The following is a 26622-nucleotide window of genomic DNA, read 5'->3' on the forward strand; positions in this document are numbered from 1 at the left end:
TTCTCCCTGTCAGGAAATTCCTCCTTATTTCCAGGTTGAATCTCTCCTTGGTCAGCGTCCATCCATTCTTCCTTCTCTGGCCTTCAGGGGCTTTGGGGAACAGCTTGACCCCCTTCCTCCTCTCTGGGGCAGCCCCTCAAATACTGGAAGATGCTCTCCTGTCTCCCCTGGTCCTTCTCTTCCCTAGACCAGCCAGGCCCAGTTCCTGCAACCGTCCATCGTCTGTTTGAGCCTCCAGTCCTCTCATCACCCTGGTTGCTCTTCTCTGCACTCTTTCCAAAATCTCAACATCTTTCCTTATAGTGTGGGGACCAAAATCGGATGCCGTACTCTAGGTGTGGCCTTACTAAGGCTTTAGAGAGTGGTATTAGTACCTCCCTTGATCTTGATTGTATCCCTCTCTTAAACTTCCCAGATGAATCCCCCCCCCAAAAAAATCTCTGTACCCCTAAACCCTCCTAAACTTCTCAGGTAGCCGAGCAAATAAGCTAAAAGCAGGAGGGATCGACAAATTTAATCCGTAAGTTAAGGGATCGGTGAAGGTTTTCAATCAAAACAGGCTATTTATATCGTTATGTACAAAAGAACAGAACCCAGGTTTTCTTTTAAAAATAAAAAAAGAGGACAGTTTACACCCATTTCCAACTTCCCTGCATCCCTTGGTGTTGTTGTTTTTTTCCTCTCTCCACCTTGATCTACCTTAAATCAAAAGAGTCAAGCAAATTTATCCAGACCTTCAAAATTAAAAAAGAAAAGAAGTGAGAACTGCACGGTTGAAGGTCCTCAATGCGTCACAGAGCAAATTCTCCTTGGATGGCCAACTCTTTGCCACCCTCAGGAGGGTGTTGAGACCTCTGTGCTGTGCGCCCCATTTGTGCCGGGCCGCTGGATGGAGGAGGGTCTGAGAGACCCAAGAAAGCCCCCCCCCCCAAATTAATCCGTGCCTTGCCAGCTTTGGTGCCCCTGCCCTGCGTCTCAACAGGGACGTGTTGATGGACGTGTTCCTTCAAAGACCCTCACTCCACAGTAATCAACGAAAGGGCCTGGCGGTGCCAAATTCCTTCCTTCCCCTCCTTCTCTTGTCCGTAGCGCTAGAATTCCTGGCGCAGGTTGATCAGTAGGCCACTGCTTCAGAGTCCCCCGGCGTGGAAAAGAGCACGTGGGCTTTGGCGTTGATGAAGTAGGTGGCCACGAAGGCCACAATGAGGATGAGGAGGCCCAACACCAGCGTCACGATCTGCAGGGGGTCAAAAAAAGGGAGGACGTCAGGCGGGGGAAGGGACTCAGCGGGACGTCTTCAACTTACGACCGTTTCTTTAGAGACCGTCCCATGTTACAGCAGCACTGAAAAAAGTGACTTACGACCATTTTTCACACTTACGACCGTTTCTTCAGAGACTATTCCAAGTTACGGCGGCATTGAAAAAAGTGACATATGGCCATTTTTCACACTTACAGCCTCTGTGACATCCCCTGGGTCACGTGACTTATATGGGGGCGCTTGGGAACTGGCTCACATTTGTGACGGTCACAATGTCCCGGAGTCACGTGATCCCATGAAAAGTTGTAAAATGGGGCAAAACTCACTGAACAACCATCTTGCTTGGCAACGGAAATTTTGGGTTCAAGCGTGGTCGTAAGTCTGTATCCGCATTCCTATGACTGTAACTGAGAAGCACCAACTTCAGAGGGAGGAGCAATTAACCCCCCTCTATGGGCCATGGGCCAAGGCCGACTGGAAACCCCATTGTTGGCCACCCCCATCTAAAGAAAGCATCCCAAACCCAAGTTCGGATCTGCTCCCACCCTTTGGCCTCCTGAAAGGCCTCGAAGACAGGGCGATGCCTACCAGCCCAGAGCCCCCATGGGGTGTGGCACCTTTGGAGGTGGCTGGTGGAATGGGAGGATGCCCTCCCTTCTCCCTGAACCCCTTGGCTCCCCCCCGCCTCCCCTCCCCTCCCTCCTGCCTTGGATCGGTTTCTTAAATTTAAGATCTTTATTGTTTTAATGTCTGTAAGTCACCTAGAGTTGCTTTTGGCGCAATGGGTGGCATGGAAGATAGATAGATATAGATAGATGATAGATAGATAGATAGATAGATAGATAGATAGATATAGAGAGAGATTAGACAGACAGACAGATAGATGAGAGATATAGATTAGACAGACAGACAGACAGACAGATGAGATGATAGAGATAGATGATAGAGATTAGATAGACAGACAGACACATAGGTAGATATATTAGATGATAGATAGGTAGACAGACAGACAGACAGACAAATGAATACATAGAAATAGTTAAGAGATAAATGATAGGGGTAGAGATAGATAATATAAATTATAGAGATAAATTATAAAAAGCTAAAGATAAGAGAGAAAGATATAGATAAAATAAATAGAGACACAAAAACTCAGAGAGAGGTATGATATATAGAGATGGGAGATAAATACTGTATAAATAAGAGAAATAAAGAGACAGACAGAGACACACACACACACACAGAGATAAGATATACAGACAGAGAGGAATAGAGAGACAGATAGATGGGATATGGGATGGATGGATGGATAGATACATAAAGATAGATAGATGGATGGATGGATGGATGGATGGATGGGTGGGTGGATGTTAGAAAGCTCCTATACTTTAGCAAACAACCCTATCCACCCCCTTCGGCCCCTCACCTCCAGCTGTTTGCTGGCGATCAAGAAGATGCGTCCATGAAGCTCCTTCCAGCGACTCTCCGTCCAGGTGGAAAACTCGGTGGATCCCCACTGCTGGAGCTCGAAGGCCGGAGAGGAGGCTGCCGTGCGGCGGACCGTCGACCGGACGCAGAAGGGCTTGCGGGGAGAGCTGGCGTTGGGCTGCGGGGAGCCCTGCACCCAGGTGTATTCGTAGAACTGCAGGAAAGGAAACGCCCGAGGAATTGTATTATATTTGCCACTTGGAACCTGAAAGCCTCAGCATTAAAGGTTCGGGTGACGGTTAGGCTGATTTCTTCTTCTTGGTTTCTATTTTCTTTTCCCCAAATCAAGTTTTTAAATTTTATACTATTTATACATATCAGTGCGTGAATGGTGAGATACCTGGGTATCATACATTTCAATGCAAATAGGCATCATATTATTACTCATCGTTATTACATTTCATTTTCATTATTTCGTATTGTTTACACAAATTTTTACTATCAATCTTCATCTCTAAACCTCCCTCATTCTTTCATATATCTTAATATCTATCTATATACACACACTATTATTCCCCTCTTATTTCTATCTCTATTTTAACTTTTCCCCCTATATGACTATAATATTCAAAGACGTTTCTTTTCTATTTCCCATCTTTCACTTGTTTTATTATTCATATTTCTCTTAGTTTGATCTTCACATCTATTTATGTTAAATTTTCATCCTTCCTTCTTTTATTACTCAATGTCTCAATGTTCACTTCTAGTTCCAATCACAATCATTTAAACATTTACAATACATCTATTCATGTTCTTACCAACCCTTATGACTGTGTGTGATTAATGCACCAATTTACATTCAAATATATTATTTTATTGTCTAATAACTAATCAATCTTATCATCTCACTGCTAATCATATTTTTATGCATGTTTAATAATACCACCATTCAATCTCTTAATTTTTTCAATTAATGCTTAATTCCTATTTGTAATTCCCCTATTTCACTCTTCATATCTGTTTTTTATAGAACATTATCCTAATGTCTATCACACTACATACAAAATTATCCAGTCTATATAATTCTAATATTAATACACATGTCCTTATTGAGATATATTCATGGAAGATCTTTTACTCTTTTTTACTCTTTTTTTTTGAACCTCAGCTGCTGAATGGTGGTGTTTTTATAGCTCAGATTTTTTTTTTACTGTTCTTAGCCACCCAGAGTCATGAATTTGAGAGAGGCAATATAAATGGAATACACAAAATGAATGAATGAAAGCCAAGGAAGGGATTGTTTTAGTATTAATCTTCCATAGCTAGATTTGCAAAAATTGCCTTTTTCCAGATAAACCCTTAAGGCGCATTCCGGGAAAAAAAAACATGACTGCAGAGCCAGACTTCTTAACACAAGGGTGTTTAGACAGGTAGACCTTAGATATAGATTAACAGAGTTGGAAAGGACCTTGAAGATCATCTAGTCCAACTCCCTGGCCAAGCAGGAGACCCTACACTATTCCTGACAGAGGGCAGTCCAGTCTCTCCTTGAAAGCCTCCAGGGATGAAGCTCCCACAACTTCCGAAGGCAACTTCTGTTCCACGGGTTGATTGTTCTCCCTGTCAGGAAATTCCTCATTTCCAGGTTGAATCTCTCCTTGGTCAGTGTCCATTCTTCCTTCTCTGGCCTTCAGAGGCAACAGGCATGTACTTATGACGGTTGCAGTGTGATCCCTTTCTGCACTCTTCTGAGCAGCAAAGTGAACGGGGAAGGCAGATTCATTGAACGACGGTGTTACTAATTTAACAACAGCAGTGATTCACTTAACAACGGTGGCAAGAAAGGTCGAACAATGGGGCAAAACTCACATTAACAAATTGCCTTACAGAAATTCACGGTGAGGTTTATTGTTTCTTATTGTCCCCTTTTATGCTTGGAGTCCTCTATCAACTTCCAATCATCTTCAGTTAACGACCCCATAATCCCTTGTGGGGTGGAGCTGGGCAATTGAATTGAGCTGACTGTTTATTGGCCGGACGCCCTTCCCTGTCGCCAACGCGGAGTTTTGTTCAGCAGATATATTCTCATTGTTCCCAGAGAGAGAGAGAAATATCTGCCTGTACCTAGGATCGAACTCACAGCCTCTGGATGGTGAGGCGAGAGCTCCACCATCTAGGCCACCCCACCACGCCTTCCTCTATCAACCTCCAATCAAAACCACGGAGCCATCTGAGCACCTTCGGAGGAGGCCAAATGTCAGGATCGGAGTGAGCTGGGCTCCTGGCTAGCCATACATTCAGGATCTGTCCCTGTCTATCTTTGAAGTTGACCGGCTGGGGACCAAGAGCCTCCAAAGGAATCTTGAATCTTGTGCCAACTTTCTGTGTGGCATTAAGAGCCTCATCTGAGACCTTCCCCAGGTGCCTCCCAATCTCAGGGGGGGGGGGGGCATCTGAAGAGGGAAGGTGGGGGGGGGGGGGGGACACCAAGCAAAAAAATGCCCCGTTTATTGTGAAAACGGGCCCGTTCTTTTTTTCCAAAACCAGGGCCTGCGTAGGCTTTGGGAGGCTTCCAGAGTTATCCTTATTGCTTGCTTCTGCCCTCCCAGGAGCCCCCTGGAAGCCTCCGAAAGGCTCTGCACGGCCATTTCTGCAAAGGGGGCGGGGTTTCGGAGGCCAAAAATGCTGTATTCAGTGTATAAGATGCACCCAGATTTTCAGCCTCTTTTTGGGGGGGGGGAGGGGGGGGAAGGTGCGTCGTATATTCTGAAAAATACGTTTTTTTCCAGGCTTTTTTTTTTTAAAAAGAACAGTAGATGTTTATTGATTTTCCCTGGTGATTATTTTATGCCGTTTAGGGCGAGGAGACTCACGTCTTCCGTGGAATCCTTGCAATGCTCCTTGGTGATGTTGTCCCCCAGGCGGGTGCCAGTCAGGTTCGCCAAGACGTAATGGACCAGGCTGGTGGAGTTGACGGGACTGGAAACCGCGATGTAGTACTGGAGGGGCTCATCGCCTGGGAGGGGAAAGGGGGGGGGAAGAAAAGGGGGGGGTTACAAACGGTACCTTCAGGCAGCAGCCTTCCCCCCTGAAGATATCCCTCCCTCCCTCCCTCTCCTTTTCTCTCTCCCCTCTTTTTCCTCATTCTTCCTCTTTCGCTCTCTCTCTCTCTTGGTTCTTTCTCTCTCATTCGCTCTCTCCCCTCCCTTTTTCTCATTCTGTCTTTTTTCCCCTCATTCTTTCTCTCTCTCTCTCTCGGTTCTTTCTCCCTTATTCTTTCCCTCCTCTTCTCATTCTCTCTTTTCCTATTCTTTTTTTCTTCTCTCAGTTCTTTCCCATTCTCTCTCTCATTCTCTTTGTCTCTTTTTTCTCATTCTTCCTCTTTCACTCTCTTGGTTCTTACTCTCTCATTCTTGCCCTCCCATTCTCATTCTCTTTCTTTCTTTCTTTCTTTCTTTCTTTCTTTCTTTCTTTCTTTCTTTCTTTCTTTCTTTCTTCTCTCGGTTCTTTCTCTCTCATTCTCTCTCTTTCCCTCCCTTTTTCTCATTCTGTCTTTCCCCCCCCCTCATTCTTTCTCTTTCATTCTCTCTCGCTCGCTTCTTTTTCTCTCATTCTCTCTCTCCCTTTTTCTCATTCTGTCTCCCCCCCCTCATTCTTCCTCTTTCACTCTCTTGGTTCTTACTCTCTCATTCTTGCCCTCCCATTCTCATTCTCTTTCTTTCTTTCTTTCTTTCTTTCTTTCTTTCTTTCTTTCTTTCTTCTCTCGGTTCTTTCTCTCTCATTCTCTCTCTTTCCCTCCCTTTTTCTCATTCTGTCTTTCCCCCCCCCTCATTCTTTCTCTTTCATTCTCTCTCGCTCGCTTCTTTTTCTCTCATTCTCTCTCTCCCTTTTTCTCATTCTGTCTCCCCCCCCTCATTCTTTCTCTTTCACTCTCTCTCTCGATTCTTTCTCTCTCATTCTTGCCTGCCCCTTCTCATTCTCTCTTTTCCTATTCTTTCTTTTTTCTTCTCCCGCTCGGTTCTTTTTCTCATTCTCTCTCATTCTCTCTCTCTCTCTCCCTTTTTCTCATTCTGCCTTTCCCCCTCCCATTCTTTCTCTCTCATTTTCTCTCTTTGTTCTTTTTCTCTCATTCTTCCCCTCCTCCCCTCATTCTCTCTTCTCTTATTCTTTTTGTTTTTGTTTTCTTTATTCTCCCTCTCGGTTCTTTCTCTCATTCCCTCTCTTTCTCTCTCTTTCTCACACACACATGCCTCACCCAGAGGCCCTTTAAAATCTGGCCTGGTGATGGCCTGGAACCAGGAGTTGTTGGACTGGATCAGGAAGCCATACAGCATGCGGGTGACCTGGAAGAAAAAGCCAAATCGTCCAGCCAGAAAGGTTCAAAGAGCAGCGCCTACTCAACAGTAGTAAACTACTAAACTGTAAACTTACCACTGTAAACTACTAAACTACTTGTAATTTTTTTATTACTTTAGATTGGCGTAAATGACTGAACGGGAGCAAGAGCCGTTTGTCCAGGATGCAACAAGGTCTCCTCCCTTGGGCAGAGGGTTGGACTAGAAGACCTCCCAGGCCCCATCCAGCTCTTGGAGCCCATGTTCCAGGAGACGAGGCTGTGTCATTAACTGGCCCTGTGGATCCTGATGAGATGGGTGGGGTGCTCAAGCGTCGTCCCCCCCAACACCTGTGGATGAGGCCACTGCCCCCTGGGGCTTTCCCAGTGGATGGGTCAACGCCTGGGTGTGGAACAGAAGAGGACTTGAACAGGGGGTGCAGGAGGCCCTTCCCGCAGGGCCCCCCCACCCTTTTGATGGCAACGTTGCCCGTGGGCCTGTCGTGACTTTGCCTCCCAGAGAAACTTGAGGAGTCAGTGGTGAGGGAGCAACTTCCTAGCGCCCAAAATGGTCGGCCCATATTATTTTTGCCTTGTTGTACAGTGGACATTTAACGCTCTACAGTTTGTAACTATTCCAGGGCACCTCAACACTTGCTCGACTGCAGCTGTCAACGACACTAGAGGAGATTAATAATCAGCGTACCTGATCACTCAAGAGGCAGGAAGTGATGGGAAGGGGCAAGCAGGAATTCCCAAAAACAAGATTTTGGGGTGGGGGGAGGGAGAGCGGGAATCCCACCCTTTGCCCGGCCTCCCCAGACTGGTTGAGTGAATGATGCTGGCTCAAAGTCAGAAGCATCTCCGGTCAACCAGACAGGGAAGAGGATTTTGCCAGCCAAAACACCTGTCATTCTGTCATTTTCTCTCTTTCTTTCCCGTTTTTCTCTCGTTCCCTCCCTCCCCATCTTTTTTTCTCTTCCTCTTTTCCTTCCTTCCTTTCCTCCTTTCTGTCTTCTTCCCTCCTTTCCTTTCTCTCCCTCCCTCCCTCCCTTCTTTCTCTCCCCCTCCTCCATCCCTCCGTTCCTCTTTATCACTCCCCTCCTTCCCTCCCTCTTTCCCATTCCCTTCCTCCCTCCCTCTTCCTCCCCCTTCCTTTCTTCCCCCCTTTCTCACTCTTTTCCTCCCTTCCTTTCTTTCTTCCTTCCCCCTTTCTCACTCTCTTCCTCCCTTCCTCCTCCCCCTTCCTTTCTTCTCTCCCCCTTTCTCATTCTTCCTCCTTCCTCTTCCTCTCCCTTCCATTCTTCCCTCCCCCTTTCTCACTCCCTGCCTCTTCCTCCCCCTTCCCTTCCCTGTGAGGTGTGCTGGGATGTGAATGGACTGGCTGAAAGTCACCCAACTGGCTTTCCCGGCTAAGGCAGGACTAGAACTCACCTTCTCCCAGCTTCTTCTAGCCTTGAGCCCTAACCACTACTACTCTTTGGGGCCAGGGGAGGGGGACCCAAGGAAAGGGGGCGTTCCTCAGACGCCGGGTGACCTACCCAGAGAGAGAGGAGGGAAGGGCATGCCAACGTAGGACTGCCCCCTTGCCTCCCCCCCCTCCACCCAGAGACCCCCATCAGCACCTTACCGTGAGTGGATCGGCCTGAATTGACGAGGCGTCGCCTGCTCCTCCCGCCAACCGGTAGAGGGTGCGTCCCACCACGGTGGCTACGGCAGCTAAGGACTGGGAGAAAGGGAGGAGGAGGGTCAAGGCAGGCCGGAGAGTCCCTCTCTCGGCCTTCCCTTCCCCCGGCGGCTCCTGCGGCTGTCGGTGCCAAGACAACCACAGACAGAGAATCCGACTTTGCCCCCCCCTCCCCACTCCCACCTTTGCTGTGTCCGTCACGTAATTCAGGGCCTCCTCCGGGCTCAGCCCCTCGGGATAACTCAGTTGGATGTTCTCGGGGGTGTCGTAGATGCTCTGGTAATACCTGTGGGAGGGAAGGAGAAGCTGCGGTGGCAGGGAGGAGAGGAGGGGTCCTTGGGGGGAGCAGGTGTGGAGAGGGGGCCCTTGGGATTTTGGGGAGGGGGGGGCTTAATCTGGGCTTGGCCAGAAACCCAGCCCCCCCTCCCCCCCCCGCAACCCTTCCTCAAAGGAGCGTTTGTCGTCTTTCCTTCCTGGTGGCAGAAGTCATTAACATTTTTAATTTTGATTATTGTAATTAACTTGCTGGCTTTGCCTGTTTGAGGAGCTGAGGCTTTTTATTATTAGACAGCAAAGGAGGGGAGGGGGGTTGGGGGCAGGGAGACCTCCGCAAACAACACCCCCAAAATCTGGAAAGGAGGCCAACCCCACGTCGGCTGGGGAATCCGGCACCTTCAGCTCCACGCAAGGTTGAAAAAAACATTTCAACCCTAGACCAGCCATGGCGGACCTTTTTTTGGCTCGCCTGCCATAAGCGGGTGGAGCGCAAGGGGGGGGGGGCATCTACACCCATAATGCAATGTGCGACACCCCCCCCCCCAGTGCGCAAGTGTGCGTGACTGCGCGACACCCCCCATTTTTTGCATGCTTTTTCCGCCCTCCCCAGGCTCCAGAGGCTTTATAGGAGCCTGGGGAGGGCAAAAACAGCCCCCCCGCCCCCCCGGAGGCTTCAGGAGCTTCCCTGAAGGCTCCGGAGGCCAAAAAACAGCCCTACAAGCAAACCGGAAGTCCATTCCCGAACTTCCGGTTTGCTTGCAGGGCTGGTTTTTTGTGCTCCTGAAGGCTTCTTGTGGGGAGGGGTCTCTTTTCATCCTCCCCAGGCTACTATAAAGCCTCTGGAGCCTGGAGAGGGCGAAAAATGGCTTCAAAAAGGACTGAAGTCAGCTGGCCAAGCTGACAGGGCAACGTGGGCCATCCCGGCCTTAAGACACCTACACTATCTTGCCCAAAGGATTCGCTCCCCTGCCTTTCCTCGGATAGGAACCGACTGGAGGTGAGATCCCATTCCTAATCCATGGGGTTCAATAGGACGTCGGTCCCCCCTTGGCAGCTATAACAGCTTCCACTCTCTTCTGGGAAGCCTCTCCACAAGGTTGAGGAGTGTGGGAATTATGGGCATTTGTGACCATCCTTCCAGAAGAGCATTTGTGAGGTCACGCATTGATGTGGGACGAGTTTACGTGGCCTACCGCTTCGTGGCTGAGTTGCTGTCGTTCCCAGACACTTCCACGTTCTTATAACACAGCTGAGAGTGGACTGTGGGATATTCAGGAGCGAGGAAATGTCACAACTGGATTTGTTGGCCCAGGTGGCCTCCGGTCACACTTCCACACTGGGATTCACTGAGAGAGGCCCCTTCTTTCACCAATGGGTGTAAAAACATCCCGCATGCCCAAGGAGTCGATGCCCCTGTGGCTGTGGAAGAGACTGGAACACCTGATTATCTGGATGGGGGAGCGAAGACTTTTGGCAAGGTAGTGCAGGGAGGCCTTGACCACAATGGACCCAAAACAACGACACTTGTGAAGTGAGTTTTGTCCCAGCTGACAACGTTCGGCCGTAATTGTTAAGCGAATCAAAAGGGCCACACGGTCATTAAGCAAATCTGGCTTCCCCATTGACTTTGCTTTGCAAAAGGGGATCGCATGCCCCTGCAATGGTCATAAGCACGAGTCCGTTGCCAAGCACCTGACTTTCTTTTATTTACTTTTTTTTAGGTTTTAAAAAGTTTTTCTTAACTATAAAAAAAATTCCCTTTCTTCATAAACGGTGTGCTGTCTGAGTGCAGTTCATTTCGAGAAATAGCAATCGTCATAATAACAATGATGATAACAATAACAACAATAACAACAATATTAATAACATTAATATTGACCGCAAAGGAAGAGGAGCATTTGCTTCTCCTTTCTCGGGCAATTCCTCGTTCTCTCATGCTTCTAAATTCCCAGCCTCTGTTTCTGCTTCTTGCAAGCACCTGGCTTTTGATCTCGTGACCACGGAAAAGTTGCGACGGTCATAAAGGTGAGTCCGTTCCCAAGCCTCTTAAATTTTGATCCCGTGATGGGGGTGGGGTGCAGGAGGGTGCTGCAACCGAGTCCCCTTTTTCAGGGCCGCTGAGGCTTTGGTCACTAAGGGGAACTGTTGCAAGTTGAGGACCACCTGTAGGCAGGGTCTGCAACATCTGGATGTTGTTGTTTTTTTTTACGCACGGACCCACTTTCCCTTCCCCCGTTTTGCTTTGTTTCCAAGTGGCCCTGGAAGAGCAGCTGCTCCTCCCGTCTGCAGGCGTGCTAACCCCTGGCGGAGACCTAGGCGAGGCGAAAGTGGATTTCTCCCGGTTGTCAGAACAATTACTCTGCGCCTCTTTAATTGCACGTCTGTCTTCCCTGTGCCTCCCCCGCCCTCTCAGTGACTGCTTCTCCAGCGCCCCCACCCCTCCTCTGGCTTCTGCTGAGCTCCAGGTAAACGGGGGGGGGGGGGGGAGGCTGGGCTTCACCTCCATTAGTCAAGACTGCAAGGATCACTTTGGAGGCTTTTAAGGAGAGCCTGGGCAGCCATTTGCCTGGAATTCCCTAGGCTTCCCTGTCTAAGCAGGGGGTTGGACTAGAAGACCTCCCAGGCCCCTTCCGGCTCTGTCCTGATGGAGGTTGTGGCCTTCTGCGTCTCGTCTCCGGCTTGGTCAGAAGCGTGAACTTCTAGCCTCACCTGCATTCTATGGGTTCATAGATTTCAGGTAGTCCTCAAGTTACAACCGGACATTTCGTGACCGTTCAAAGTTAACGGCGGCACTGAAAAAACTGACTTACGACCGATTTTCACAGTGACAACATTGGTTGCGCGATCAAAATTCAGATGCTTGGCTACTGACTCGTATTTATGACGGTTGCGGTGTCCCTGGGGCCACCTGATCCCCCTTTTGCGACCCCCTGACAATGGGGTAGCCAGATTCACTTTGCAACCGGGCTACTAACTTATCAACTGCAGGGATTCGCTTAACAACAGAGGCAAGGAAGGTCGTACAACGGGGCAAAACTCACTTAACGAATGTCTCACTTAACCACGGAAATGTCGGGCCCAATTGGGGTTGTGAGTCGAGGAGGGCCTGCGCAGCTCCAAACTTTTGGCAACTTTTAAGACTGTGGACTTCACCTTCCAGAGCTCCTCAGCCTCCAGCCAGAGTCTAAAAAGTTGCCATGTTTGGAGATCTCTGGTTTGCTGAAAAGGATCCCTGGTGTCAGGCTTCCAGATAGCATCCAAAATTAAATCTGAGTCCGAGGCAAAGGATTCCTCAAAGTTCCCATTGATGAAGAGAGCCACGTTGGCACATCTGGCAAAACCCGAATCTGAAAGCTTCCCGTTTCCCCCCACCCAGTTGAAAGTTCAAGATCTTTCCCCCCACACCCACAAGCCCATCTCATGGTCCCATCTTCCACTGCCATGCTGGCAGCTTCCACCCATCCAGTTCCAGTCAGGTGCAGAGGTGCAGAGACAAAGGATGACCTTGGCTTTCCAGAAGGAATGTTGTTATGGCTACATATCATCTTAACTCCGTACAATCCCTTTCTCCCACCATAGAAAATGCACAGCAGAACAACAGAAAGTGTGGCAGGCCAAAGACCCAAAAGGAAAGATGGCTGCAGGCCTGCTTACTTGTTCTCAAAGTGGGAGTGGTGGTCGGCCAGGACTATCCCGGGAATCTGCTGGGCCCTCAGGAATCGCTGGAAGGAGGAAGGCGGGAGGGGCTGGCTGGCGTCGATCGCACTCATCACCACGCTGGTGCTTTCGCTGCTCTTGTTCAAGGCTTCCATCATCCTCTGGATGCTTTGCTATGAGCCCCAGGGGCAAGAGGAAGGACAAGCAGCTCAATTACGCCACGAGTTCGGGATGTAAAGAAGGAGAGAAGGAAGGAAGGAAGGATGTTATGAAGGAAGGAAGGAAGGGAGGGATGTAAGGAAGGTAGGAAGGAAGGAAGGAAGGTAGGAAGGAAGGATGTTATGAAGGAAGGGAGGGAGGGAGGGATGTAAGGAAGGTAGGAAGGAAGGATGTTATGAAGGAAGGAAAGAAGGGAGGGAGGGAGGGATGTAAGGAAGGTAGGAAGGAAGGATGTTATGAAGGAAGGGAGGGAGGGAGGGAGGGAGGGAGGGATGTAAGGAAGGAAGGACCAGGCAGCCAAGGAAACGCCCCTACCTCAATCTCGGGGGTCTTCCGTGAGATGGGATCCGTGTGCATCCAGAGGGAGGCCTTACTCCGGAGCGCAACCTGCAAGAGACGGAGGGCGATGGGCAGATGTGCAAGATTGCCCCGGGGTGTTTTTTTCCCCAACGGAGCCTCCCCTAGGCAGCAAAATCAGAACCAGAGACAGGCTGGAGGCCTCACTGAGGGAAAGCACCTTGCCCAGGTGAACAGGGGGCGGCCACCTTTTAAAAATCAGCTGCGGCCAAATCTGACGCCCGCAGCGGTTTGCACTGAATGGACCCAGAGGAGGAGCAAAGAGGAACCATTGATATTATATCACCAACAGAGCAAACTCTGAGGTCATTTCGGAGGATCCAATTGGCCGAGCGTTCTTTCTTCTCTCTGAATCCTTTGGGGGGGGGGAGTCAATTTCTGTGGCTGGATAATCTCCCGCAAATTATCCCAAGCGAGAGCCAAAGTGGGATGGTGGCTGAATCCCCTCATCTTCCCAATCTGCAGTAAATCTCATCGCCCATTTTTCCCAAAACGACATCCCTGTGGGTTGGGTTGAGACGGGGGGACCGGCCCAAGGTCACCCGGGGGGCTTTCACGCTTTAGCCAGGACTAGAACTCCCAATCTCCTGGTGAATGGACCTAAGTCACCCGGGGGGCTTTCACGCTTTAGCCAGGACTAGAACTCCCAATCTCCTGGTGAATGGACCTAAATCACCCGGGGGGCATTCATGCTCCAGCTAGGACTAGAACTCCCAATCTCCTGGTGAATGGACCTAAATCACCCGGGGGGCTTTCACGCTTTAGCCAGGACTAGAACTCCCAATCTCCTGGTGAATGGACCTAAATCACCCGGGGGGCATTCATGCTCCAGCTAGGACTAGAACTCCCAATCTCCTGGTGAATGGACCTAAATCACCCGGGGGGCTTTCACGCTTTAGCCAGGACTAGAACTCCCAATCTCCTGGTGAATGGACCTAAATCACCCGGGGGGCATTCATGCTCCAGCTAGGACTAGAACTCCCAATCTCCTGGTGAATGGACCTAAATCACCCGGGGGGCTTTCACGCTTTAGCCAGGACTAGAACTCCCAATCTCCTGGTGAATGGACCTAAATCACCCGGGGGGCTTTCACGCTTTAGCCAGGACTAGAACTCCCAATCTCCTGGTGAATGGACCTAAATCACCCGGGGGGCATTCATGCTCCAGCTAGGACTAGAACTCCCAATCTCCTGGTGAATGGACCTAAATCACCCGGGGGGCTTTCACGCTTTAGCCAGGACTAGAACTCCCAATCTCCTGGTGAATGGACCTAAATCACCCGGGGGGCATTCATGCTCCAGCTAGGACTAGAACTCCCAATCTCCTGGTGAATGGACCTAAGTCACCCGGGGGGCTTTCACGCTTTAGCCAGGACTAGAACTCCCAATCTCCTGGTGAATGGACCTAAATCACCCGGGGGGCATTCACGCTTTAGCCAGGACTAGAACTCCCAATCTCCTGGTGAATGGACCTAAATCACCCGGGGGGCATTCATGCTCCAGCTAGGACTAGAACTCCCAATCTCCTGGTGAATGGACCTAAGTCACCCGGGGGGCTTTCACGCTTTAGCCAGGACTAGAACTCCCAATCTCCTGGTGAATGGACCTAAATCACCCGGGGGGCTTTCACGCTTTAGCCAGGACTAGAACTCCCAATCTCCTGGTGAATGGACCTAAATCACCCGGGGGGCATTCATGCTCCAGCTAGGACTAGAACTCCCAATCTCCTGGTGAATGGACCTAAATCACCCGGGGGGCTTTCACGCTTTAGCCAGGACTAGAACTCCCAATCTCCTGGTGAATGGACCTAAATCACCCGGGGGGCATTCATGCTCCAGCTAGGACTAGAACTCCCAATCTCCTGGTGAATGGACCTAAGTCACCCGGGGGGCTTTCACGCTTTAGCCAGGACTAGAACTCCCAATCTCCTGGTGAATGGACCTAAATCACCCGGGGGGCATTCATGCTCCAGCTAGGACTAGAACTCCCAATCTCCTGGTGAATGGACCTAAATCACCCGGGGGGCTTTCACGCTTTAGCCAGGACTAGAACTCCCAATCTCCTGGTGAATGGACCTAAATCACCCGGGGGGCATTCATGCTCCAGCTAGGACTAGAACTCCCAATCTCCTGGTGAATGGACCTAAATCACCCGGGGGGCTTTCACGCTTTAGCCAGGACTAGAACTCCCAATCTCCTGGTGAATGGACCTAAATCACCCGGGGGGCATTCATGCTCCAGCTAGGACTAGAACTCCCAATCTCCTGGTGAATGGACCTAAGTCACCCGGGGGGCTTTCACGCTTTAGCCAGGACTAGAACTCCCAATCTCCTGGTGAATGGACCTAAATCACCCGGGGGGCATTCATGCTCCAGCTAGGACTAGAACTCCCAATCTCCTGGTGAATGGACCTAAATCACCCGGGGGGCTTTCACGCTTTAGCCAGGACTAGAACTCCCAATCTCCTGGTGAATGGACCTAAATCACCCGGGGGGCATTCATGCTCCAGCTAGGACTAGAACTCCCAATCTCCTGGTGAATGGACCTAAATCACCCGGGGGGCTTTCACGCTTTAGCCAGGACTAGAACTCCCAAGCTCCTGGTGAATGGACCTAAATCACCCGGGGGGCTTTCATGCTCCAGCTAGGACTAGAACTCCCAATCTCCTGGTGAATGGACCTAAATCACCCGGGGGGCTTTCATGCTCCAGCTAGGACTAGAACTCCCAATCTCCTGGTGAATGGACCTAAGTCACCCGGGGGGCTTTCACGCTTTAGCCAGGACTAGAACTCCCAAGCTCCTGGTGAATGGACCTAAATCACCCGGGGGGCTTTCATGCTCCAGCTAGGACTAGAACTCCCAATCTCCTGGTGAATGGACCTAAGTCACCCGGGGGGCTTTCACGCTTTAGCCAGGACTAGAACTCCCAATCTCCTGGTGAATGGACCTAAGTCACCCGGGGGGCTTTCACGCTTTAGCCAGGACTAGAACTCCCAAGCTCCTGGTGAATGAACCTAAGTCACCCGGGGGGCTTTCACGCTTTAGCCAGGACTAGAACTCCCAATCTCCTGGTGAATGGACCTAAATCACCCGGGGGGCTTTCATGCTCCAGCTAGGACTAGAACTCCCAATCTCCTGGTGAATGGACCTAAATCACCCGGGGGGCTTTCACGCTTTAGCCAGGACTAGAACTCCCAAGCTCCTGGTGAATGGACCTAAGTCACCCGGGGGGCTTTCACGCTTTAGCCAGGACTAGAACTCCCAAGCTCCTGGTGAATGAACCTAAGTCACCCGGGGGGCTTTCACGCTTTAGCCAGGACTAGAACTCCCAAGCTCCTGGTGAATGGACCTAAGTCACCCGGGGGGCTTTCACGCTTTAGCCAGGACTAGAACTCCCAATCTCCTGGTGAATGGACCTAAGTCACCCGGGGGGCTTTCACGCTTTAGCCAGGACTAGAACTCCCAATCTCCTGGTGAATGGACCTAAATCACCCGGGGGGCTTTCACGCTTTAGCCAGGACTAGAACTCCCAATCTCCTGGTGAATGGACCTAAGTCACCCGGGGGGCTTTCATGCTCCAGCTAGGACTAGAACTCCCAATCTCCTGGTGAATGGACCTAAGTCACCCGGGGGGCTTTCATGCTCCAGCTAGGACTAGAACTCCCAATCTCCCGGTGAATGGACCTAAGTCACCCGGGGGGCTTTCACGCTTTAGCCAGGACTAGAACTCCCAATCTCCTGGTGAATGGACCTAAATCACCCGGGGGGCTTTCATGCTCCAGCTAGGACTAGAACTCCCAATCTCCTGGTGAATGGACCTAAATCACCCGGGGGGCTTTCACGCTTTAGCCAGGACTAGAACTCCCAATCTCCTGGTGAATGGACCTAAGTCACCCGGGGGGCTTTCACGCTTTAGCCAGGACTAGAACTCCCAAGCTCCTGGTGAATGGACCTAAGTCACCCGGGGGGCTTTCACGCTTTAGCCAGGACTAGAACTCCCAAGCTCCTGGTGAATGGACCTAAATCACCCGGGGGGCTTTCACGCTTTAGCCAGGACTAGAACTCCCAATCTCCTGGTGAATGGACCTAAATCACCCGGGGGGCTTTCACGCTTTAGCCAGGACTAGAACTCCCAATCTCCTGGTGAATGGACCTAAGTCACCCGGGGGGCTTTCATGCTCCAGCTAGGACTAGAACTCCCAATCTCCTGGTGAATGGACCTAAGTCACCCGGGGGGCTTTCATGCTCCAGCTAGGACTAGAACTCCCAATCTCCTGGTGAATGGACCTAAGTCACCCGGGGGGCTTTCATGCTCCAGCTAGGACTAGAACTCCCAATCTCCCGGTGAATGGACCTAAGTCACCCGGGGGGCTTTCACGCTTTAGCCAGGACTAGAACTCCCAAGCTCCTGGTGAATGGACCTAAATCACCCGGGGGGCTTTCACGCTTTAGCCAGGACTAGAACTCCCAATCTCCTGGTGAATGGACCTAAATCACCCGGGGGGCTTTCACGCTTTAGCCAGGACTAGAACTCCCAATCTCCTGGTGAATGGACCTAAGTCACCCGGGGGGCTTTCACGCTTTAGCCAGGACTAGAACTCCCAATCTCCTGGTGAATGGACCTAAATCACCCGGGGGGCTTTCACGCTTTAGCCAGGACTAGAACTCCCAATCTCCTGGTGAATGGACCTAAGTCACCCGGGGGGCTTTCACGCTTTAGCCAGGACTAGAACTCCCAAGCTCCTGGTGAATGGACCTAAATCACCCGGGGGGCTTTCACGCTTTAGCCAGGACTAGAACTCCCAATCTCCTGGTGAATGGACCTAAGTCACCCGGGGGGCTTTCATGCTCCAGCTAGGACTAGAACTCCCAATCTCCTGGTGAATGGACCTAAGTCACCCGGGGGGCTTTCATGCTCCAGCTAGGACTAGAACTCCCAATCTCCTGGTGAATGGACCTAAGTCACCCGGGGGGCTTTCATGCTCCAGCTAGGACTAGAACTCCCAATCTCCTGGTGAATGGACCTAAGTCACCCGGGGGGCTTTCATGCTCCAGCTAGGACTAGAACTCCCAATCTCCTGGTGAATGGACCTAAGTCACCCGGGGGGCTTTCATGCTCCAGCTAGGACTAGAACTCCCAATCTCCTGGTGAATGGACCTAAGTCACCCGGGGGGCTTTCATGCTCCAGCTAGGACTAGAACTCCCAATCTCCCGGTGAATGGACCTAAGTCACTCGGGGGGCTTTCACGCTTTAAGCTGGACTAGAACTCCCAGTCTCCTGCTTTCTAGGCCAGCACCCTGAAGGAGGCCTTAGATTTACAAGCCGAAGTCCCCTGCTGGCTCTAAATGTAAGAGACCGTCATTTGCAAGGAAGATATCCTGCCCTGCATCCACCTGCCTCCCGTTCCCATGTGTCAAAGACCCAGCTCTCTCTCTCTCTCTTGTAACTCTCTTCCGGTTCCCAAAATTGGGAAATCGCAGCTGAAGCCAACGCCCCGAAAGCAGCCGGGCCAAGGCCCAGGGCAGCCTCTTCTCACCTGGCCCAGCTCCAGGAAGGAGTCGATGTTCTCCAGCTTGACGGGGAAGCGCCCGTTCTGCATATCGTACACCATGCGGGAGCTGCCGATGTAGTCGAAGGTCTCCTGAGGAGGGGAGGGAAATCCAGAAAGGTTCCTTCTCCAAAAAGGGACACAGAAATCCAGCTACAGCAAGGAATCGTTTGCCACGTTTGCTCTGCAATTCTCTAAAAGTGATTACAGTGAAACCAGGCTTCTTAAGAGCAGCGACTGGGAGTCTTCCTGGACAACCAGCTAAATAGGAGCCAGCAGCCAGAAAAGCCAACGCAATCCTAAATTGCATTAACAGAGGGATTCAATCAAGATCAAGGGAGGTACTGATGCCACTCCACAAAGCGTTAGTAAGACCAACTTAGAGTCCTGCATCCAGTTTTGGTCACCACGCTATAAAAAAAGATGCTGAGACTCTAGAAAGAGTGCAGAGAAGAGCAACCAAGAGGATTAAGGGAACTGGAGGCTCAAACAGACGATGAACAATTGCAGGAACTGGGCCTGGCTGGTCTAGGGAAGAGAAGGACCAGGGGAGACAGGAGAGCATCTCCCAATATTGGAGGGGCTGCCCCAGAGAGGAGTTAGGGGGTCAAGCTATTCTCCAAGGCAGCTGAAGGGCAGGAGAAGAAGCAACAGGAAACTAATCAAGGAGAGAAGCAACCTGGAACGAAGGAGGAATTAATTGTGAGAACAATTAATCAGTGGAACAGAAGTTGCCTCCAGAGGTTGTAAATGATCCAACACTGGAAGTCTTTAAGAAGATGTTGGAGAGCCATTTGTCTGAAGTGGTGTAGGGTTTCCTGCCTAAACAGGAGGTTGGACTAGAAGACCTCCAAGGTCCCTTCCAACTCTGCTATTCTATATCCAATACAACTTCCTCCTCCTATTTTTCCCCCAATGACAACCCTGCGAGGTGGGCTGGGCTGAGAGGCAGTGACTGGCCCAAAGCCAGCTAAGGTGAGACTAGAACTCACCGTCTCCGGATGACTGAAGAAAAGAGGAAAGAGGAAGTGACAAGGAGGGAGGAAGGAGGGAGGGAAGGGAGAGAGAAAAAAGGAAGGAAAAGAGGAAAGGAAGGAGGAAGTGACAGGGAGGAAGGAAATGGGGGAAGGAAGGAAGGGAGAGAAAAGGAAGGCAGGGAGGAAAGAGAGGGAGAAAGGAAGGAAAAGAGGAAAGGAAGGAGGAAGTGACAGGGAGGGAGGAAGGGAAGGGGGAGGGAAGGGGGAGAGAGAAAAGGAAGGGAGGAAAGGAGGAAGTGACAGGGAGGGAGGGAAGGGGGGAGGGAGGGAAGGAAGGAAGGGAGGAAACGAGGGAGAAAGGAAGGAAAAGAGGAGAGGAAGGAGGAAGTGACAGGGAGGGAAAGCCAGGATTTCTGCTGTTAAGTAAGGGGGGGGGATGTTCCTTAAGTGAGTCACACCCATCCACTTTGCAGCTTCTTCTCGCACAACCACAACTGTACAAGGCCGAATTGTGCAGCCCTCTCTGGAAAGGCACCACCACCAATCGTTCCCCCCCCCCCCCAAAAAAAAAGACGTCGGTGGTGGGAACAGCAGGAAGGGAAACTGTTTTGCGGAGCCCAGAAGCTCCTGTAAAAGTTGACAGCGCTGCTCAAAACTCAGCTCCCCCCACGCCCCCCCCACCCCATGCCTGGAGGGGAACATCAGCTGCTAACCAGCACCCCCTCCCCTCCCCTCCCCTCCCCCCCAATATCCTCTTGGCTTTCGGCAGCTGCCGCTGCTCCAAATGAACTGCGCTTTTGCTTCAGTGTGCACATATATTTTTAATCCACTCCATGTGACTCCGTGTTGGGAGACGGGGGGGGGGCTTGCGTGTGCCAGTTGCTAGGGGGACGGGCGAGGGCCTTTTCCTGCCCCGTGGGGACATGGCGCTGCCCCCACAGCTGCTGCCCACCGGCTGCAGGAAAGGGGCCTTTCTGGCTACAAATTCTGGGGAGTCCAACTGGAAGGCATCAGGTCAGGGAAGAAGGTTTGGGATTGTCCCCTAAAACTATGGGCTTTTCCTTTTCCACTTCCATTGTTCTCTCGCTGAGCTCAAGTGAAGACGAGGCAGGCAGTCCTTGAGTTACAACCCCTCGTTCAGTGACCAAAGTCACAGGCCGCGCTTTAAAAAGCGACTTATGACTGTTTGTTCACACTTACGACCGTTGCCTCATCCCTGTGGTCACCGGATTAAAATTCGGAAACCTGGCAACCGGTTCATATTTACGACGGTCGTGTGGCCTCACCAAGGCCTTGTAAAATGGCATTAACCCTTCACGTGATCTTGATTCTCTCCCTCTGTTGATGGAGCCTAGAACTGGGTTGGCTTTTCGGGCAGCTGCTGCCCACGGCTGGCTCCTATTTCGATGGTTGTTTAGGAATATGGGAGGCAAGTTAAAAAAAACAACAATGAAAGCTTTAAAGCGGGCAAGAGATAATGGATAGAAAGGATTTGTTCTTAAATATAATGGTGGCACGATTAAAAGTTAGAATGGGGATAGAAATAAGACAGGAGGGGTATATAAGTATACACATTTTTGTACAATAAGACAAAAGCAATAACAAAAGGGAAGATTAGAAATTGAATGAGGGTATTATTATGTGTATTTAAACAATATTGTGATTGGCATTGGAATAATGTATTGAAACATTGAACAATTAAATCATGAAACCCTAGAATTTAATACAAGTGTGTGTATTAACACTAGAACTACATAAGATTGAGGAATGTAACTAATATGATTAATTGCATTATTTTTATTTGCACTGAAATGTAATGATACTCAGGTGCCAAAATGCTCATGCACTGATATGGATATATTGTAAGATAAAATAAAAAAAGCATGGGGGGGGGGGGGGGAGGCAGCCGGCCTGCTTTAAGAGGAATGGGCTTCATGGCTGGCTGGGGGATTATGGGAGTTGAAGTCCACCCATCTTAAAAGTGCCGGGGTTGAGAAATGCTGCTCTAAATATAGAGATTTGTTGTGGAGCAGTTTCTCAACCTGAGCTATTCGAAGGCTAATATTGCTAGTTTCAATTCAATTGTGTAGAATGTGAAGGATGTATTTTTAAAAGGATTTCTCTTATGTATGATGTAGGCTGAAGATGTCATTTAATTTCATTGCACGAGGTGCAATGACAATAAAGTAAACAAACTTAAACTTCTGGGCAAGGTCTGTTTCATTTGCATATATTTTAAGCTTGCATTTTATATTTTAAAGCTTATGTCATATAGCAGGGGTGTCCAAACTTGGGAACTTTAAGACTTGTGGACTTCAACTCTCAGAATTCCCCAGCCAATTCCCCAGGGAGTTGAAGTCCACAAGTCTTAAAGTTCCCAAGTTTGGACACCCCTGTCATATAGTATGCTTTATTTTGTGATGCACAAATTAACCAACTCCCCATGCTGCCTGGGGAATTCTGGGAGTTGAAGGCCGTCCCTTTTCAAATTGCCCAGGTTGAGAAACACTGATTTAAGCCATCTCCCCCACCAACCCCCCCCCGCCAGCTTTTCCTATTTAACTGCCCCCGAACCTTCTCACCCACCACCCCTGGCTTTTCTCCGGTGGAGCTGGGATTAGCAGCACCTGCTTCTCTCTCTCTCTCCTCTCTCTCTCTCTCGAGCTGTTTCATTCATTTCCCGGGGGAAATTTCGCCCCTGCCGAGCGTGATATTTCCCAGCTGAGAACGACAAAGCCCCCCGCAAAGCAAATCTGCTTGCAAACACCACGGAAATTGGTTCTCGACGAGACGTGCCTCGGTGGACGGGGAGGATGGTCAGCGAGATTTCAGAAAAGCGAGACATTCCCAGTCCAGCTACAGGTTCCAGGGACTGAATCATTTTTATCTGCTGTGGGTTTTTTTTACGATCGATGACATTAATGTTTTAATGAGAAGAGCAACAAAAATGATTAGTGGGCTGGTGGCAGAGGATGAACGGTTGCAGGAACTGGGCCTGGCCAGTCTAGGGAAGAGGAGGACCAGGGGAGACAGGAGAGTGTCTTCCGAGACAGGAGAGTGTCTTCCGAGTCCCTGCGGGGAGAGGGGGCGGTCTATAAATTTAATAAACCTAATATTTGAGGGGCTGCCAGAGAAAGGAGGAAATGGGTCAAGCTATTCTCCAAGGCACCTGAAAGTCCAGACGAGGAATAATGGATGGAAACTGACCCAGGAGAGATTCAACCTGGAAATAAGGAGGAATTTCCTGACAGGGAGAAGAATCAACCCGTGGAACAGAAGTTGCCTTCGGAAGTTGTGGGAGCTTCATCCCTGGAGGCTTTCAAGAAGAGACTGGACTGCCATTGGTCAGAAATGGTGTAAGGTCTCCTGCTTGGGCGGGCAGGGGGTTGGACTAGATGACCTACAAGGTCCCTTCCAACTCTGTTAATCTGTTAATGTCTGGTCTAGTGAAAAGGAGGACTAGTGGTGATGTGATAGCTTTCTTCCAATATCTCAGGGCTTGCCACAAAGAAGGGGTGTGTATGTGTCAAGCTATTCTCCAAAGCACCTAAAAGCAGATCCAGAAGCTGGAACGAATGGATGGAAACTAACCAAGCAGAAAAGCAACCTAGAATTGAGGAGGAATTTCCTGACATAACAATTAGCCAGTGGAACTACTTGCCTCCAGAAGTTGTGAATGCTCTAAGGGAAAAAAAATTCTAACTAACTACAAAAACTCTATCTAAAATTGCTGGAGAGTCACTGTAAATCTCCTGTTAGGCCAGGGGTGTCCAAACTTGGGAACTTTAAGACTTGTGGACTTCAACTCCCAGAATTCCCCAGCCAGCCATGCTGGCTGGGGAATTCTGGAAGTTGAAGTCCACAAGTCTTAAAGTTCCCAAGTTTGGACACCCCTGTGTTAGGCCGAAGACTGAGGTTGATCTGGGGAGTCCCCAGGAGGAGTAGAGGGAGTGTCCTCAGATTACCTCAGTCTCCAGGCAATTGGGCCGTAACAATACCCATACAGTGACTTCTCCCACACCCCACCCTGGAGACTGGTATAGGTCCTCCTGCTTGAGCAGGGGGTTGGACTAGAAGACCTCCAAGGTCCCTTCCCGCTCTGTCCCTCTGTTTAATTTTGTAAGCTGCCCATCAGAGTTGTCGGGTACGAGATAGGCAGCAAATAAACGTTATAAACGAACGAACAAACCAACCAATGAATCAGAGATCTGTTCCAATAGAGAGAATAGAGAGAAAAAAATGGAACTTACCCCCTGGAAGAAGGCAAACATGATGTTTTTGGGCAGGGACTGAACCTCGGGGATTTTATGGACGGCTTCGGCTGCAGCCAGGAGGGTGACAAAGGAAGCCACTGCGCTCTCCGCCCCGGGGGCCACGTTCCAGAAAAAAGAGTGGCTGTCAATCTGCCAGAAAGAAGAGCAAAGAAATCGGTCCGGCCAGTTCCGGAGGTTTTGCCAGCGTTTCTCTCCCCAAAGTCAGCCTGACACTTTCCGTGCCTGGCTCAAAAGCGCCCGGCTTCGTGCCCAGATGGCAGCCGCTCAGCCCCAAATCTATTTGCCATTCGTTTGCTAAAAGTAGGTGGTCGAAATCCACCCAGCAGGTTGTGAATTTTGGACCCCTTTTGCAAAAAAAAAGGGGGAGGGAGAGCGATTATTGTTGCAACAGAGATGTCGGTGTTCAGTTGGGGGGGGGGGGGGGGAAGATAACGTGATTCTTTGATTTCCATCCTTTCAACTCACTTTTTTTAAAAAATCCGTCGGTCCAGTTTGTTTTATCTTTGCCATTCTCTCCCCCCCCCCCCCCCCATTTGAGTTTTTGTATTTTAATTTTCTGGAGCAAATTAAAATTAAAGATTTATCCGGTGTGTCGAAACGAGCTCATGCAGGTTTTTTTTTTTTTTAGAAACGGCAGCTGGTGTCCAAAGAGAGTGACCTCTGCACTAAGGCTTCCATTGAGTCCTCCAAGGGCCACGACCGGAGGGAGCTGCCCCTCCATCAATCCAAACAAGGGGGGGGGGAAATGCTCCCCACCCCCAGCTGTGCCTTTTGGAGCTCCTTCTCTTTGTAGATGTTCGGACTGGAGGCTAAAAGGCATGGATGATGGTTGCTGCTTTGGGCATGTCTACTTTAATGAAGAGAAGGTGACATAATAGCAGCGTTCCAGTCTTTGAGGGGCTGCCCCCCCAAAAGAGGGGGTGCTTCTCCAAAGCACCAGAAGGCAGGAGAGGAAGCAACGGGTGGAAACTAACCAAGGAGAGAAGCAACCTACAACTAAGGAGGGATTGCCTGTTAGTCAGAATAATTAACCAGTGGAACAACTTGCCACCAGAAGTTGTGGGTGCTCCAACACTGGAGGCTTTTAAGAAGACTGGACAGACATTTGTAAGGTCCCGTGTCAGACATGCAGTTTTTTGGAACCCTGACACCCTGGTTGACTAAGGGGTTGGGCTAGAAGACCTCCAAGGTCCCTTTCAATTCTCTTATTCCGTTGCTTGCTTTTTCGACTTAAAACACTGCCCTACTCCACGTTGGGTCGCACCCAGCACTAAAAAAAAAAAAATACAAGCAGTCCCCAACTTTCGACCCCAATTGAGCCTAAAATACCTGTTGTTTGGTGAGTGACATTTGTTAAGTAAATTTTGCCCGTTTTTACAATTCGTCTTTTGCCACCATTGTTAAGTGAATCACTGCGGTTAAGACAGTAACATGGGTCGTTAAGTGAATCTGGCTTTCCCCGTTGACTCTGCTGGTCAGGAGGTCGCAAAAGGGGGGGGGGGTGTCATGTGACCGGGGGACTCTGCGACTATCAGCAACATGAGCCTGTTGCCAAGGGTCCGAATTAGAATGAACCCTAATTAATTCATAAGCCTCGAGCCAAGTTTCAAAAGAGATCCAGTCATTTATTAGGAGCCCCATTTTGGCAATACCCCATTGCAGTCAGATCTTAGCCTCATTTGAATTATGCCTGTTCCTCCCCTCCCCTCAGTCTGTGTCATAAATCACATTCCCCAATGAGGTGCTAAGCCGGCTGCAGTAATCTGAGATCCGATTCTAGCCGAAGGTATGCGCGGAGTGCACTCCCCACTTCCTCACTATGGCAACTTTAGGAGTTGACACATGTGACTATGGGGATGCTGGAAGGGTGGAAGAGGGAAAAGCAACCAGAAGTCACTTTTTCAGTGCCCGTTGTAACTTCAAAAGGTGACTAAACAAACCGTTGTAAGTTGAGGATGACCTGCATCCTATTTATAATTTGTCATTTTAGGCCAGCTCAATTTCCTTGAGGAACTGGGACTCCCACTTCCAGAATTCCTAAATAATGCTGGCTGGAGATTTTGGGGGATTGAAGTCCCTTTGTCTGGAAGGCTGCCAAAAACTATTTCAAGCATTTTAAATTGACACCCTGTTTCCACGTCCTTTTTTTGGGGAATCTGGCCTTCGAAGCACTTCCAAGTGGAATAAAATACACCTTTCGAGTTATATTAAAAGAGAAAAAGGAAAGAATGCAATTGTTTCACACAGGAATTCCTAAATTCTGTCAGAAGGTGGGCTTAAAAAGGTCTTTGCTTCCCAGTGCAGAAAAGAGGGGGCTTCCTGCATTCTCTCTGCCCAGCCCACCTCACAGGGTTGTTGGAGGGAAAATAGGAGGAGGAAGGAGTATTAGATGTATTCGCTTGTTGTGGCCCGTCAGTGGAACTGCTGCCGGAGTCAGATAATGAGGAGGTTGGGGAGGAACCTGGGCCAGTCCTGGAGTCTGGGGAAGGCTCTGGTGAGGGGGCAGAGAGGGGGCCAGGGCCGTCCGACTGTTATCAGCTGCCTTCGGAGTCAGACATCAGTGGGGCAGAAGAACAGCTGCAGCCTGTTCCCAGTGTGCGCATGC

General features: G+C 50.0%; 1 protein-coding gene across 1 annotated transcript in view; it reads right to left on the reverse strand.

Annotated features, from left to right (window-relative positions):
• Positions 1–499: 499 nt before the first annotated feature.
• Positions 500–26622, reverse strand: part of NCSTN (nicastrin) — a 39832-nt gene continuing 13709 nt past the window's right edge. Inside the window, exons 8-17 of the mRNA XM_081968341.1 lie at positions 23994–24146; positions 18755–18859; positions 13177–13248; positions 12640–12815; positions 8893–8995; positions 8653–8748; positions 6945–7032; positions 5563–5705; positions 2688–2903; positions 500–1237 (exon numbers count right to left, since the gene is read on the reverse strand). Coding sequence (XP_081824467.1) covers positions 1115–1237; positions 2688–2903; positions 5563–5705; positions 6945–7032; positions 8653–8748; positions 8893–8995; positions 12640–12815; positions 13177–13248; positions 18755–18859; positions 23994–24146 — 1275 coding nt within the window. The 3' untranslated portion in view covers positions 500–1114. The remainder of the gene's footprint in view (positions 1238–2687; positions 2904–5562; positions 5706–6944; positions 7033–8652; positions 8749–8892; positions 8996–12639; positions 12816–13176; positions 13249–18754; positions 18860–23993; positions 24147–26622) is intronic.

This window comes from Natrix helvetica (genome assembly GCF_964273705.1).
Source record: "Natrix helvetica genome assembly, chromosome: 16".
NCBI lineage: Eukaryota > Metazoa > Chordata > Lepidosauria > Squamata > Natricidae > Natrix > Natrix helvetica.